Source organism: Canis lupus, chromosome 32 (genome assembly GCF_048164855.1).
Source record: "Canis lupus baileyi chromosome 32, mCanLup2.hap1, whole genome shotgun sequence".
Taxonomy (NCBI): Eukaryota; Metazoa; Chordata; class Mammalia; order Carnivora; family Canidae; genus Canis; species Canis lupus.
The window spans coordinates 26,207,355-26,223,358 of NC_132869.1; the positions used below are offsets into that span (position 1 = coordinate 26,207,355).

General features: G+C 45.5%; 1 protein-coding gene and 1 long non-coding RNA gene across 4 annotated transcripts in view; one reads left to right on the plus strand and one right to left on the minus strand.

Annotated features, from left to right (window-relative positions):
* The window catches only part of MYZAP (myocardial zonula adherens protein), an 88,361-nt gene that overhangs the window by 36,732 nt on the left and 35,625 nt on the right, over positions 1-16,004 (plus strand). For all 3 annotated transcript variants that reach the window (XR_012022627.1, XM_072808791.1, XM_072808792.1), the window contains exons 7-10: positions 1,363-1,488; positions 2,505-2,633; positions 7,988-8,067; positions 9,526-9,631. Coding sequence is in view for 2 of the 3 variants with exons in the window: in XM_072808791.1 (XP_072664892.1) it covers positions 1,363-1,488; positions 2,505-2,633; positions 7,988-8,067; positions 9,526-9,631 (441 nt within the window). In the remaining variant the exon portion in view is untranslated. The remainder of the gene's footprint in view (positions 1-1,362; positions 1,489-2,504; positions 2,634-7,987; positions 8,068-9,525; positions 9,632-16,004) is intronic.
* LOC140622964 (uncharacterized) lies at positions 5,376-14,302 on the minus strand. The gene is made up of 2 exons (XR_012022630.1): positions 13,730-14,302; positions 5,376-10,107 (listed from the first exon to the last, which is right to left on the minus strand). It is a non-coding gene; the product is annotated as an uncharacterized lncRNA (long non-coding RNA).

Sequence of the window (16,004 nt, forward strand, 5' to 3'; positions counted from 1 at the left end):
GGAGCCATAGTATGAAAGGTAATGCAGAAATATGCCCACACCATTTTACATTCCCCCCAGCAGTGTGAGAGGATTCTGAGGTCTCATATCCTCACCGACACTTTGTTACTGCCTCATTGCTCATGGCCATCCCAGGAGTGTGAAGTGGTATCTCTTTGTGGTTTTGTGTTCCCCGATAAGTGATGATATTGAGCATATTTCTTGTGCTTAATGGGTCGGTATATCTTCCCAAAGAAGACATCTATCAGATCCTTCACCCATTTTAAAATTGGATATTATTGAATTGTAAAAAATCTTTATATATTTTGGACACAAGTTATCAGATATGTGATTTGCAGATCTTTTCTCCCACTCTCTGGGTTGCCTTTTCACGTTCGTTGATGGCATCCTTGAAGCCCAGAAGTTTTAATATTGAATACTGATAAGGTCTTTCTGTTTATCTTTTCTCGTGTATGCTTTTGGTATCATATCTGAGAAACTATTGCCTCACCAAAGGTTGCAAAGATTCATCTTATGTTTACTTAGAGGAGTTTTATGGTTTTGTCTTTTACATTTAAACCTTTGATCTATTTTGGCTTACTTTTTGGTAAAGTAAGAACATTAGGTGTCTAATGTTCTTTTGGGTGTGACTATCCATTTGTCCCAGCACTCTTTGTTAAAAAGACTATCCTTTTCCCATTGAATGGTCTTGGGAGGTAATTTCTTGAAATTTAATTTTTTGGTAACAGATAAACGATTTATTTGATTCAGAGTCAAATCTACAAAATAATATATCCAGAAATAGAATATCGGTACCTGTAATATCCCCTTTCGTCTCTTTTTAAAGATTTTATTTATTTATAAGAGAGAGAGAGAGAGAGAGAGAGAGAGAGGCAGAGACACAGGCAGAGGGAGAAGCAGGCTCCATGCAGGGAGCCTGACGTGGGACTCGATACTGGGTCTCCAGGATCACGCCCTGGCCTGAAGGTGGTGCTAAACTGCTGAGCCACTGGGGCTGTCCCCCCTTTTCATCACTTACTCCTTCTTTTCTTAAACAGATAGACCTTTTAATTTTAAAAATTCAACTTAAAAGTGGCTAAATTGGGGGACAGGGCTGATGCTTAGGTACATTTCTGTCTTTTTGAAAAATTACCTCATGTGGAGGGTCCTTATCCTGGTAACAGAGTGTGAAGTCCTGCTTTCTCTTTCTCTACACCTCTACTCCCCTCTCCTTCTTCCCACCATCCTCCTCCCCTTAGTTCCTGCTGCTTTGGTCTCCCGTCTCCGCAGAAGAAGCCTGGTTGGTGGGTTCACCACTGCGTGGCAGGTGCTGGTTCCCTGGAACCTGCAAAAGCCAGAGCTCTGAAATGAATGTCTCTGTAGGTGGAATCCTCCCAGGAAGCCAATGCCGAGGTGATGAGAGAGATGACCAGGAAGCTGTACAGCCAGTATGAGGAAAGGCTGCAGGAGCAGCAGCAGAAGCACAATGCCGAGAAGGAGGCTCTGCTGGTGTGTATGCCCTAGCTGCCCACGAAGAACTGGGGAGCGTGTGGTCCATGAACGTTGGTGAGGTTTAGGTAGTAGCAGGGTTTCTGCTTGGAGGGGAGTCTGCTTTCTCTAACATGAGTGAAGGTCAAGGTTTATTCATTTGCTCGCTCATCCCCCCACTTCTCCCTCCCGCCCTCATTCATGCCCCCCTCCTTGCTCCAGATAACCACCAGTCTCTGCCTCTAAGTACCTCCTTTTCTCTGGCTAGATTTGCCATTTGCCAGTCTTCCAGCAGATCCCAGGCTTCCATGCAGCTGTGCCCTTTCTTCCTCCATTTGCTCTTTACCTGAAATGCCCTCCTTCCCTGTCCCTGCACCTTCCCAAGAACGTGCAAAGCCCTGAAAATGCCACCATCTCTGAATAAGTCTTTGCCATTCATTAGAAGTGTCCTGTGTCTTTGGGAAGCCCATGTTCTCTCTCCGCTCTTTGCTGTGGCATTCTAGACCTCACCTGTACATCTCACATCCCGGCTTTGGTAGGAGCGAGTGTAAGATCATTGGAGGTAGGGAGTCCTTGGCTGCCTTCTCTTGTGTTCTTAAAGCTCTATAGATGTGCTGAATGGCTGACCGACTTGGTGCTTTGCAGTATGGGAGAAGGGTAGAGGCATTCTGCATTCAGTTCCAGATGTGGCCCTACTTACCTTTATATTATTGGCAAATACACTGACACTTTGAGCATCCAGTCAAGGGAGAAATAACATTTGCGGGCTTGTTTTTTAGATATAAGGACTCGGGGGGTGGGGAGAGGAGAAAAAATAACTAGGCCCATTAAAAAGCCACACGACGTTTCTTTATTTGCAGGTGAGAACTCGAATCATGGGAGTTGAGTTCATGATCTGAGTTCATGACACTTCTCAGCCCCAAGAGTATGTTTTTAGAGAGATGTCACGATTTAGCAAGGCCAGCGCTATTTGGACCCTCATTAGCAGCCTAGGGACTCCACGCCTGTGCTGAGAACAGAGTGTGTTTCCTTTGCAGGAAGAAACCAAAAGTTTTCTGAAAGCTATTGAAGAAGCCAATAAAAAGATGGAAGCAGCGGAGATCAGCCTAGTGGAGAAGGACCAGAGGATTGGAGAGCTGGACAGGCTGATTGAGCGCATGGAAAAGGTAACAAACACTGCTCTGGGCCCAGACTCTCCACATCCCTGCAGTCCTGGCAGGCCCGCAAAGGTGCAAGGAGCCTTCGGCACCCGTCTTGCTCATCCCTCTAATTTGTGATTTCAGCAGGAAACAACAAAGCCATAAAATGGAGTATGAGAAGGTCTGACAAAGTTCTCATCTTTCCTATAGTAACTGTTTTGGTGCTTTTTTTTAAAAAAAAAAAAAGATTATTTATTTAGGTATTCATGAGAGACACAGAGAGGCAGAGACACAGGCAGAGGGAAAAGCAGGCTCCCTATGGGGAGCCCGATGCAGGACTCAATCCCTGGACCCCGGGATCACGCCCTGAGCTGAAGGCAGACACTCAACTGCTGAGCCACCCAGGTGCCACTATTTTGATGCTTTATTTTTTTTTTAAGATTTTATTTCTTTATGAGAGAGAGAGAGAGAGAGAGAGGGAGAGAGAGAGGGGCAGAGACACAGGCAGAGGGAGAAGCAGGCTCCATGCAGGGAGCCCGATGTGGGACTCCATCCCAGGTCTCCAGGATCACGCCCTGGGCCAAAGGCAGCCCTCAAGTGCTGAGCCACCTGGGCTGCCCCTATTTTGATGCTTTAAAAAACGTCCCATACATAGTAATTTATAAAAATGTTTTAGCATCGTTTCACTGGGGTCCCAAGCATGAAATTCATGGACTCACTGAGCAACCAAGCCTTATAGGGATAGGATATACTAAATATCGTATCGGTATCCTGAGCAAGCGTTTCTTGGGCAGGTGTCTGAAAGGTTGGCTTTTCTCTGACCCACCACATCTGTCGGCAGAGTGGAGGACCTGTGTTTTCTATGGGTCTGGGTAGCCTGGGGAAGGCCGGAGCTCAGCTGAGATTGATATAGGAGAGCTTGGTTCTTGTATCACAGAGTCAGAGACAATCTTTTGGACAACAAAGTGAGCAAAGCGATAGAAGTTTATTAAGCAGAGATACAGAGAAAGCTCTCAAAGGGAAAGGGGTCCCTCTGGGGGACAGGGTTGGGAACCTGTGGGAACAGGGTTGCCACTGAGGACTTTTATGGTCTGTCTTTTATGGGAAACTGACCAGGGAACTTGGTAAATTCTTTGTCGGTATCAGGGCGGACATTTAGAGCAAAGGTGGTGGATTTGTAACTATCATAATAACAAACAAGATGTGTTTTGTAAATATCATGAGCCCAAACAAGGGGTTCCCTTCTCTCTGGCTAATACCTGCTCCATAATATTTCTCTACATCTGGGATTTCTGTGATTACTTAGTAGCCATTAAAGGGGGATACTCCCTAACATTTTGGAGCTAGGGAGCCCGGTTTACTTTTTCTGTTTTTGCTGTCATATTTCTGTTTTCTTGGGATGGGAAGGAGCCTGACTCTGGGGCCTTTCCCTTATCTTTCCCTGCCTAACGCCATCTGCCCATAACTCCTCGTTCCCACATCAAGATAAGGAAGCCAGTCAAGAGCAAGGGAGGAAGCAGAAATTAGAGAGAATGTGGACAATAGGAAGAAGGGGTGGGAGAGAGGAAAAAGAAAAAGCAGGAAGGAGGAAAAAGGCAAGGTGACCTTTAGCAGGTGACCGCTGACTTCTGGGGGAAGGGTGTTCGTTTAGGGGTAATGCTGTGCATGGTTCTCAGCAGCATGTGGTTCCGCTGAACAGCGGCCACCTGCCAGGACTGTGACATGAATACCCTGTAGCTCATGCTGACCACCCCCTGGCTGGTGATGAGCCAGGAGGAAGGACAATGTGTGCATGGCCAGCTCCTGGGCTTCCAGTGATTCTGAGAGATCTCCTTCCCTCTCGTGTCCACAACATAGGCTCCTCTATGGTGCCCTGATGAGGTGCGGTGTAACCAGGGCGGGAGTGGCATTAAAGCCAGTGCTCTGGAGCTGCGGAGCTTTGGGGGCTCCCGCCTTAGGTAATGTCTTTATCTGGGAGCGATATGAACAAAGTGAGTCTGCTACAACTTCACCTCTCTTCCTTGGGAAAACAGAATCCTCTCTTTTATTGAAAAGAAGAGGGCAGGGGCGCCTGGGTAGTTCAGTGGTTGAGTTGCCTTTGGCTCAGGTCGTGATCCTGGGATCCTGGGATCGAGTCCCATATTAGGCACCCCAGAGGGAGCCTGCTTTTCCCTCTGCCTGTGTCTCTGTCTCTCTCTCTGTGTTTCTCATGGATAAATAAAATCTTTAAAGAAGAGAGCAAAGTGGCATGTTTAACATCAGGATTGGTTGGAGGTGGTTGTAGTGAAGATTGGGCAATGATGGCATTTTCTGGAACTTTAGATGAGCTTTCTCCCCCATTCCCCCTGCCCTGCAACAGCAGAAGGTACTGGTTTGGTAAATGCTCCCTGCGGGTGACAGATTTTCCTGCCACGTACAGGTGCCAAGTGAGTGGGCAGCCTGGTTGGGGCAGGAAGCCACCTTATGGAGACTGCCCACGTGGTGGCTAAACATACAGGTTTTAGAATCAGATGGACCTAGGGTTTAAAACTTGCCTCTCTTTCTAGTTGTGGGCAGTTACTTGAGTCTTCCAAACAGAGTTTTCTCTTCTGTAAATGCTAGTAATAATAATTCTTAGGGCTTCGTGAGCAGTAAACGAAAAACGTCCCCACAAAGTGCTAAGCACCGTGCCTGGCATGTAGTAGAGACTCAAAAATGTGTGGCTCTGATTTTTACTTTGTTAGACTTATGTCAGTGTCTGCCCCTGGAGTCAGCTTTTTTGGGCTAGGCTTTTTTTTTTTTTTTCTTTTTAATAGCTTAGCTTGTTTGTACCCTTGGGATTCTGAAAGTAGAATTTTTTCCCCTGCTGATTCCCACGTGGAGCCTGTGTAAGAGGTGATGGGTGAGAGGCCAGGGAGGTGGTAAGGCCAGCCTTCCCTGCCGGCACTGATGTGACACACAATGTTCCCCAGGCCCTGTCGGCTTTTTCTGTAGTGAATGAAAATGTATTGTCATTTCTCTAAATCTTCTTTTTCCATTTAGGCTAGAGATATGCTGGCTTTATTTAGCTAGGATTAGGTATTCCAATTTACTGCTCCTTCTCCCTTGGGGATACCTCGTTCAGAGCAGGAATTGTGCCAGATGTCTCACACACTATGCGAACAGCATGTCCGCAGGCACGAACTGTGGCAGTGTCGTATCCTGCTTGCGCCTATTTTTGGATTTTCAGAACACCTCTTTTTTCCTGATTGGTAAAAAATCTTTTAAGGAGTGTGATCTATCAGGGACCCTGCTGCAGAAAAGGTGATATTCTGTGCTTGGGCGGTGGTTTCATAGGCATGTACAAATGTAAGAAATTATTGGGTAGTGTACACTAAAGATTTGTTGTGCTTCAATTTAGAAAAAAAATTGAACACTTAAAGTGTGCTGGAAGTTAGGCCTTGCCCTACTCTCTGACAACTTTTGTTCCTGGAGTCAGCCACGGCGGGGGTCGGGGGTAGTGGGGGCTCACTTGTGAAAGGTCCATCGTGGTTATTTCAGGGCTGATACAAACTTCCAGCAGCAGCAAATGGAGTGAGAACAGGGGGAGCATTCTGCCCAGGTGGGCAGTAAGACTGTGTCTTTCTGGAGAGATTTAAAAACAAAAACAAAATCCCACTAAAAGTTGATCTTCCTAAATCCATCAGCGATAATACACTCTTCCTGTCAGGGTTGACTGTTCTCCTGTCTCTTTGGTCTGTTTCTTGGACACCACTGCTTATAGCTTCAGAAGTTATGAGAGATTTTCAGAGGTTTGCCTTTTTTTTTTTTAAGAGTTTATTGTTTATTTATTCATGAGAGAGAGAGAGTGAGAGGCAGAAACACAGGCAGAGGGAGAAGCAGGCTCCATGCAGGGAGCCCAATACGGGACTCGATCCCGGGACTCCAGGATCACACCCTGGGCCAAAGGCAGGCGCTGAACCGCTGAGCCACCTAGACATCCCTAAAGGTTTGCTTTTAAAGAGTGTGTTGGGAGAATTTCTGAGAATAATGAAGAGGCACAGCGGTACTTAGGGCCTAAAGTAAAATCATCTCCTCCCAATTTAGTGAACGGGGTTTGATAAATTTAATTTTAAGGAAATCTATGACACCAACGTCTGTAATGTATTTCTAGAGCAGTTTTGGTTATGATGGCTGCTATGCTTTTATTAACGTTTTCCACTTTGTCCAAAGAAATAATTGTCCATATTCGTCTATTACTTTTTTTGGATAGATTTTTAAATTTGCATATTTAACAGAGGGTACAAATCTTAATGCACAGCTTGATATATGTGCTAGTTTTCCATTGCTGCTGTAACAAATTACCACTGTTAGTGGCTTAAAACATCACCAATTTATTCTCTTATAGCCCTGGAGATCAGGGGTGCTAAAATCAAGGTGTCGGCAGGGCTGGGTTCCTTTTGGAAGCTCTAGAGGGGAGTCTGTTTGCTAGGCCTTTCTAACTTCTAGATGCTGCCCGCATTCCTTGACTTAGGGCTCTGCAGCTTCAAAGCCAGCAGTGTAGCATTTTCCAGTCTTTGTCTTTCTCTGGCTCTAACAACTTCTTCCTCCTTCCAGAAGGGCCCAGCTGGATAATCCAGGATCATTCCCCCATTTTTAAGACCCTTAACTTAATCCCATCTGCAAAGGTCCTTTTTCTGTGTAAGGCAACATATTCACAGGTTTCAAGGATCAGGATGTGGACAGCAGTGGGGGATCACCCATTATTCTGTCACAGTACACTTTTACAAGTAAACATACCTGTGTAAATACCACCAGGTTACTGGGTGAATGTGGATATTTTCCAAATTCTAGAGGTTCTTTTCTTGATAATGCAGAAAATAATCAAGAATTTTGCAGTATCACAGGCTCCTGACTTAAGAGTATGGATTTTCATTTCTTAGAACTATAAATTCCCACAAGGTACCCGAACCGAAGTTGGAGGGATACTTATTTATTTATTAAAGATTTATTTATTTTTATTAGCACGTGCACAAGAGCAGGGGGAGGGGCAGAGAGAGAGAGAATCCTCAGGCAGACTCCCTGCTGAGCACGGAGCCCTGACAAGGGGTTCAGTCTCATGACTCTGAGATCATGACTTGAGCCCAACAGTTGGCCACTTAACCAACTGAGCCACCCAGGTGTCCAGTAAAAAGAAATCTTGGATGGCTTTATCCAGGATCTTTGTATCTTATTCATAAATATATCTGTAAATGCACACCAAAAGATTTGGCATTTTTGAGCTTTGTTTGGACTTTGGTGGGTGGATGCATAAACCCCGCTGGGAATTCTGTAGGCTTGAACCCACTAGTGCTGGAATTACTCTATATACATTCTCTGTCCAGCTGGGGACCCGATGATTCAGATATCGGTGTTTATTTTAGGAACGCCATCAGCTGCAGCTACAGCTTCTGGAGCATGAAACAGAAATGTCAGTGGAAATAACCGATTCTGACAAGGAAAGGTAAGATGCATGCCCTTTAGTTTATAGTGGACTTAGACGGTGGACATGCTGTGTTTTTATGAGCATGCCAGGTCCTTGCATTTTCCTTTATTTGGTCATCACTGTTACAGACTTCTACAAATTAAGTATTGGGCTGGGAGCTTCCACTACGGGGTCGGTTTCTTTAGGAGCTCACAGCCACATCTTGGAGCCCATGGCTGCTGGATAGTGTGGGGAACACACTGCAGACTGCCTCGGGTGCAGAAGTTCAGTCTATAAATGTTCTCTGTGACCTTCAAGTCCACAGGATGCACCTTGTTGATGAGAAGACTCATTAGCTGTGACTAATAACATTGCGATGGAAACTAATTTTAAAATGCCCTTTTTTTTTGTTTATTTCCAAACATTGTTTACTCAAACCTTACCTTGTACCCTAGCTACGGGCATAGAAAGCCTTGCATGGAAAATGCTGGAGCAGTACATGGTCTCTGCTAGAAATCAGAGGGCAGAGAGATCATGCATGGCCCTCTGGTGAAGGAAAACAAGGTTGGGATGATTTGAGCAATTTGAGCAAGTTACTTAACCTCACTGAGATTCCTTGCTTATCTGCAATCCAAGATTTCTTTTTAAAGTGGGGGAGGGGGTCACGGCGACGAGGGCAGTGCCCATCTCACTGGGTCATTCATTGTGAGGGGGTTAGGGGGCTTGCTGCCTGCCCTGTGGTATGTGTTGAAAAATGTCTGTTTTCCTTCCTCTCCACAAATTCAAACTTTGCAGTCTTCTGTAGACTTTAACGTAGCGCTGAGGGGGGTACCTGGCAGGAGTGGTTAGCTGACCACCAGACCCTGCGCCCAGTGCTCCATTCCAGTGGCTCCAAAGAGCCCGTCTTCTGGTTCCTTTGGTTTCGCTGAACCAAGCAGAGTTAGAGGGTAGTTTGTATCATTTTAAGACAAAATTATGAAATGCCTCGGAAAGCAGCCCAGTCTCTTTTGATGTGGAGAGGACCTTCTCTTTCAACATGCTTTCCGGTTTCCCCAAGTAAATGATGTGTAGACAGCTACAGTTCCACACTTCCCAGCACTTGGCCACTTGATTTCGGATATTGTATTGTGTTGTGGTACTAGACTCCTCTCCTCCGTTTTCCACTCCAAGGCCTTTTGCCTATAAAGCATATATAGCATGATGTTGTACTAACTCCAGAATAGAGAGCCCCTCATTCTCTAAGTGGTGCCAAAAAACTTCGGTTTCAGTCCCTGGAAAGTAGAGTCATTGTCCTTATACAGGGTAAGCCTTCCAAGTGGGAGCTTGCAGAAAAGTCCTGTGTTCCTCCTGCAGTGGGGTGGTCCATCGATAGTTAATCCGCCCCAGAGACACAGAGAAGAAGGTGGAGTTGTGGCACTGTTCCCTTCAGCCGTGACTCTGTGCTGGTACTGCTGCTTTGGTTGAGGACTCTACAGCTTGCTCTTCTCTCTGTGTTAGGTATCAGCAGCTGGAAGAGGCATCTGCCAGCCTCCGTGAACGGATCAGACACTTAGATGACATGGTGCATTGCCAGCAGAAGAAAGTCAAGCAGATGGTTGAGGAGGTAAGCCCCCGTGGAAGGTCATGGGCTGGGATTGCTGCCTGTTGTGGTGACGTTTCAGCCCTAGAGCCAGATCTGACTCTCAGGTCAGTTTTCCATGGCTCCCAAGTTAACGTACTCAAGCCACGATCTTCATGGCCCAGAGGGAAATCTCCTAATCCCCACCCGTGGGCTGGTGATTATCCCTCTAATCAGATCACAGGGTTCCAGTGAAGAAGGCTGGGAAGCACAGTGCATGAACTCACTCGCTTTCAGAGGCAGCAGTTCCTCCAAAGGAGTGCCTACAGCTCAGGGGTCGTGAGGGTCTGGCGAGAAAAGTTTCCTTTAGCTCAGGTCTCTGCACCTCCTTGCACCTGGCTGCTTTTCTCCCCAGGGACCGCTCCATCTTTTCTTCCTCGGTGGACAGGTGTCTCTTCCCATGCTCCTGTCTCCTCCCTCCTCCTCTCCCTTCTTCCCTCATCTTTTCGGTCTCCATCTGTCTGTGGAATGTTAGACCAAGTTCTATGTTTACTATATGCTCATAGCTTATGCGTTTGTTTTCTAAATGGAAAAAAAACAGGTAAGTTGAACATTTATATTTCTGCGGAAGAACTTTAATTGAACCTCTGGCAGTGGAAAAACAAAAAACAAAACAAAACATTTTCCTTATATTAAGCACTACTCTGAAGGGTTATCTATTTTATTAGTTAATTATTAAAATTAAAAGCCTGTCTACTAATAAATCACACACATGACAAAAAGAAGATTAAAAAAGATACCTATTTTATTAATCTCTAAGATGTTGGCAATATTAGTGGAGTGAGGTTAACGTCAGGGGATTGTGAGGTTGGAGGGATACTTTTTTCTCTTGTAGGATAAACACATACATTAGGTGAACTCTGTCACCTAAACTAGAAATCCAGTCATACTGTGTGGAATCCTGTAAGTCTTACATTGGCTCATCTGTGAGTCTCAGGGAGAAGAACAGAAGAACGAGGGGCCCCTCTGCACTCCCATTGCACACCCAGGCAGGAGCAGTAGGGATGGATAGATCCTGCTCCATTATCAACACTAGCTAGGTGTCAGGAGTGTGTTTCCCAAGGGAAAACATATCATCATCATCATCATCATCATCATCATCATTATCATCATCATCACACTTAGTATCTCAGGGAACTCTGGCTGTTAGGTCATAGCTTTTCTGCTTCTGAATTTCACAGGAAGTCTGGGGCAAGGCTACCCGTTTCCCCACATGCACTACATTTCTCCCAGCCCACCACAGGGAGGTGATGTACATTGCTCTTAGGTTTTATCTTAGAGAACAAGTGAACAAAGAAAGCCTTATACCGGTTGGCTTCTGTTTCAGTTACTCTCTGTAAGAGTTTAAGATTGGGGGGCAGCCCTGGTGGCTCAGCGGTTTAGCGCCGCCTTCAGCCCAGGGCCTGACCCTGGAGACCCAGGATCGAGGATCGAGTCCTGCATCGGGCTCCCTGCATGGAACCTGCTTCTCCCTCTGCCTGTCTCTGCCTCTCTCTCTCTGTGTCTCTCATAAATAAATAAAATATTTAAAAAAAAAGAGTTTAAGATTGGTACCAAAATCAGAGATACTTCCTCAAAGGAAGAGATACTTCCTTCAAGTGGTTTAGGATTCTGTCTTCTAACTTCTGGAATATAACGGATATACCAATTTGAAGGGAGTAGGGAAAAATTGATACATGAAAATAGGAAAGCAGATAAAGATCACTGTCCATGTCTCACTTTTCTACCTGTGACTTAATATCTCCCAAATAAGCTTCTCTAAATCCTGATGGTGTGGTCTAGAAGACACAGTCCTCAGAAGGAAATCAGAGGCTGAAATTTAGGGTGCTGTCGTCGGAGTGAGCACCACCTAGGGGCCAGCTGGGTTTCAACAGTGCATGGATTCTGGAAAAAAAAAAGAGACTTCTATTTTTTTATTCAAAATTTAAGCCACTACCTCAATCAGGTAGTAAGAATTGATGTGTTTGCCCAGTATTCCATGTTAACATACACCACAAAAGGACGGTTTAAAATCTCAATTGCTGCAGCCATTGATATGAATAGTTTTTTTTTTTTTTTTGAAGTTAGAAACATGGAAAAGGGACATTGACAGATGTACACATTTAGAAGAGCAGAGTCAGGTTGGAAAGTTGAGAGCTCTAGTGATACAGGGAATGGCCGAAGGACTTGGGGAAGATGTGGCCAAGGAGAGGCATGAGAGCTAAATTCACATCTCAGAATGCATTCTTGCTTAGTGTTGCATGCACAACCAGGCCAGAGCCACTGGGTGGCACTTGGAAAGAGGTGAATTTCAGCTTTTCATTTCACATGAAGAAAACATTTCTAACACTGACTGCCTTGGGGAGGTACTTAGTCCTTCCTTACAGGTCCATCCCTCATGATCCAGGAGTTGAGCTGGAAGCTCCTTATATAAAGAATGCTTTGCTTTTTACTAGGCTGTGCGATCTCAGCATTAGCATTACTTTGCATAATAAGTGCAATTAACAAATTCATAACCTTTGACTTTATTTTTTTTAAGATTTTATTTATTTACTCATGAGAGAGACACACACACAGAGGGGGGCAGCACAGAGGGAGAAGCAGGCTCCATGCAGGGAGCCTGACGTGGGACTTGATCTTGGGTCTCCAGGATCACGCCCTGGGCTGAAGGCGGCGCTAAACCGCCGAGCCACCCAGGGATCTTCCCTCCTCTGACTTTAAAAGAGGAGTTTATTTTTATCTGTGAATTCAAGTTGTCCAGACTTTTTTTTTTTTTTAAGATTTTTATCCATTCATGAGAGAGAGAGAGAGAGAGAGAGAGAGAGAGAGAAGCATAGGCAGAGGGAGAAGCCCGGGATCACGCTCTGAGCCAAGGGCAAACACTCAACCACTGAGCCACCCAGGCATCCCAAGCTGTCCAGACATTGAGAGAAACTTGACCTAGAAAAAGAGGCAAACTTCATGTGTAGCAGACGTTAGGGACAGTTTTGCTTTCCTCACTTGAAGTCTGAAAGCCTGTCTGTGTGCTAGCTTCACGTTTCCCAAGGGTGGGGATCCAGCCTCCAACCACCGCTGGTGTCATTTTAGCCATAATGTCTATGAAGAAGCTTAGCTTACTGAAACGATGGGCTTCTTTTTTCAGCTCAACACTGAAAAAGGGTGTTACTGGGTTTCTTGGAATCCTTGAATGTTTAGCCATGTATTTCCTTGCAGTTTTAGTAGGATATAATTTCTATATTATTATTATTATTATTATTATTAATTTAATGAATAAAAACTATCTGGCCTCAGTTTTGCAGTCCTTGGCCCAATAAGGACTTGATTTTCCTATGTGGGATGGTATATGTCAGTAAGGCCTTGTGCATGTAAGATGGGCTAATGACAGATCAAGGCAGGATGACCCTTTTGAATGAAGGACTGGTATATGTCTTACGGGGTCAAATTTAATACACAGTGTCTTTTGTGACATGTGGAACCACATATCCCCAGCAGGCTAGATCTTTCTACTGAATTATATCCTCCTTTTAGAAAAAGATTTATTTTTTTATATTTTTTTTAAGATTTTATTTTTTAAGAGAGAGGCAGAGACACAGGCAGAGGGAGAAGCAGGCTCCACGCAGGAAGCCTGATGTGGGACTCGATCCCAGGACCCCAGGATCACGCCTTGGGCTGAAGGCAGATGCCCAACCTCCGAGCCACCCAGGCGTCCCAGATTTATTTTTTTAGAGTGAGAGAGAGAGTGCACACGTGGCATGTGGGGTCAGGTAAGGGGTAAAGGGAGAGAGAGAATCCACAAGCAGAGCCTGTGCTGAGTGCATAGCCCAACGCGGGGCTCAATCGCATGACCTTGAGATCAGACTTTAGCTAAAACCAAGAATCGGACACTTAACTGACTATGCCACCCAGGCACGCTAAAATTACATCTCCTTTTGTGGTGGACATCAAGGGTTGGCTACCTCACTCCCATCACTAATTCTTCTAACTGGTTCTGGTTCTGACAAAAAAATAAAATCAGCCCATCTATGATCCTTCTAGACAATTCTGAGGGTTTACCAGAAAATATAGAGGGACTAAAAAAAAAAAAGCACTTGTGGGGAAACTCACTGATTTGTGGGTTCAGGAGATAAGCAGCAGTACTTCTCTGTGCCTGGGGCAGGTGTGGTCCTGCCTTCTCAGATCTTACCATCCGGTGTGACCTGCCTTTCCAGAGTCATTCTTGCGCATGGGCTTCTTTCTTCTGTTGAAAAGTTTCATTGGGATTGGAGGTCCTTTGTCTTGAGTCCAATTGCATCTTTAGCTTGCCTTTCGAGGAACCCAGAGATGGAGAGGAGCAAAAGGCTGAGCAGAGCCTGACGCTAGAGCAGTGGTGTCTGGGCACATCTTTACGTGTCCTCTCTTCTCAGCAGGCTTGTTCATACCTCCTTACCTGCTCTCACCATGGCCAGGCCCTGCCAACCAAAGCAGCTTTCCTACCGAGGAGGAAATTACCTGGAGGAAAAAAAAAACCAAATTCTTATTTGCCCTCAGAAATGGGAGGGGGGGGTACTTATATTTTTGCCAGTAGGCAGTGGTATTATTCAGCTGACTACATAGTAATTTCAGAGAGAGCTCCTTGACCTCCTCCCTCTTCAACCCTAGGAGTGCTTTCGTTTCATCATCTCCTCCTCCTCCTCCCCCTCCCCATCCTCCTCCTCCTCCTCACTTCCCTCTGTAGTCCTGTGGTCGGGATGGGTGAAGTGGTTCTTCCAACAGGAAGTATCTCACGGGGGTGTAGCGGAGGTGTTCTGGCTCTACACTTCTCTTTTGCGTAACGCCCTTCCACTCCCGCTTGTCCCGCTCTGTGATTTAGATGTTTAATGAGTGCAAAGGTGGAAGGAATTGATTTTCTCATTAGTGCTGCTCTGCTCAGGCTGCACATTAGAATCACTTGGGGAGCCTTAAAACACGCCAAACCTGGCAGATGGCGGTGGGAGGAAGGCTCTGGGGAGTGCAGGGGTTTGGGGTTGTTTTTTTTAAAGCTGCACGAGATTCCAGTATGCAGCCAGGATGGAGAAGCTGTGCTCCGAATTTCTAGAGCAGTGGCTTGGGTCTCCATGCGGGGTTTCCATGTGTTAGTATATCCAGCCAGCCTCCTTCACAAGCTGCGGTGCCTGAGGTGGAAAGCTGGTAGTGAACTTGGAGTGGAAGTGGCTCACGGGAAGAGTGCCACGGAGACTGCTGAGCAAGGCCGTGAGCATGAACATGGGACAGCCGGTCCGAGTGTGTGACCATCTGGTCTTTTTGGGGATCTAGCAGCCCCATCAAGAGAGGATGCTGCGACAGCTTACTCCTAATGCCAGACTGGCCTGGTGGGATGCAGATAAACTTCCTGGAGGCTCCCCAGATGCATCTAGAGAGATGTTCCCAAGTGGTAGATGACGCACACTTGTTAAATAGCTATTAGACAGACAAGTGATGGAATCCTTTCTGCCCGCTGTCCTTGGAAGCTGAGAACCTGCCCCTAACAAAGGGACCCGAAGTGGTTCTCCTGGATCCCCTTCCCTCTGCTTGTGGGTGCAGGTGTCTGGCCTCACCTTGGTTTATATTCCCTCTGTCTGCACAGAAGACCTTATTTGTGGTCCCCCTGCACCCCTTAGAGAGCACACCACCTTGCTGAAACAACAGTATTCACAGTGGTCGCTTCTCAAGTCCAAAATGAGGCAAAACATTTCTGCAGTTCTTCAGAAATGAGTTTGAACGTATTTAGTTACCATCCCTCCTCCTCCTCCTCCTCCTCCTCCTCCTCCTTCTTCTTCTTTTTCTTTCTTCTTCTTCTTCTTCTCCTTTTTTGAGAGAGAAGTTTTCATAATGCCATGGGTTTTTTGTTTTGTTTTTGTTTTTTTGAAAACAACCTAGATTGGAGAAAATAGGTGAAGAGTAACTAACTCTTCTGAGAATTGAGATTTGAGTTTCTGGTTTCTGGCTCATCTTGAGCCAGTCAGCAAAGCAGGGCTTCTCTTCTCTTCAAGTCCTGAGACCTTACCTCCTAGGCTCTGAATTTGCAGGCACCCCTGCAGTTAGAGACTTGGGAAAAGTGCAGTTAGAGACCTTGACGGTTACACAATGGAAGGTGGCATAGACAATGGATATGAGCAAGGACTTGAGAATCAGACCTGCATTTACTTGCTGTGGAACCTTCATACAGTTAGTTTTCTTATTTGTGAAATGGGGTTAAATAACAGTATCTACCCAAGAGGATTTTTTGGGTTAGAGTTAAATGAGATGATATAAAAATATAAATGAGATGATATAAAATACTTATATTAATTGGAGCATAGGAAATACGCAAGAAACACAAGCTGCTGTTATTATTACTGGTGGATGGATTCCTGTATATCCC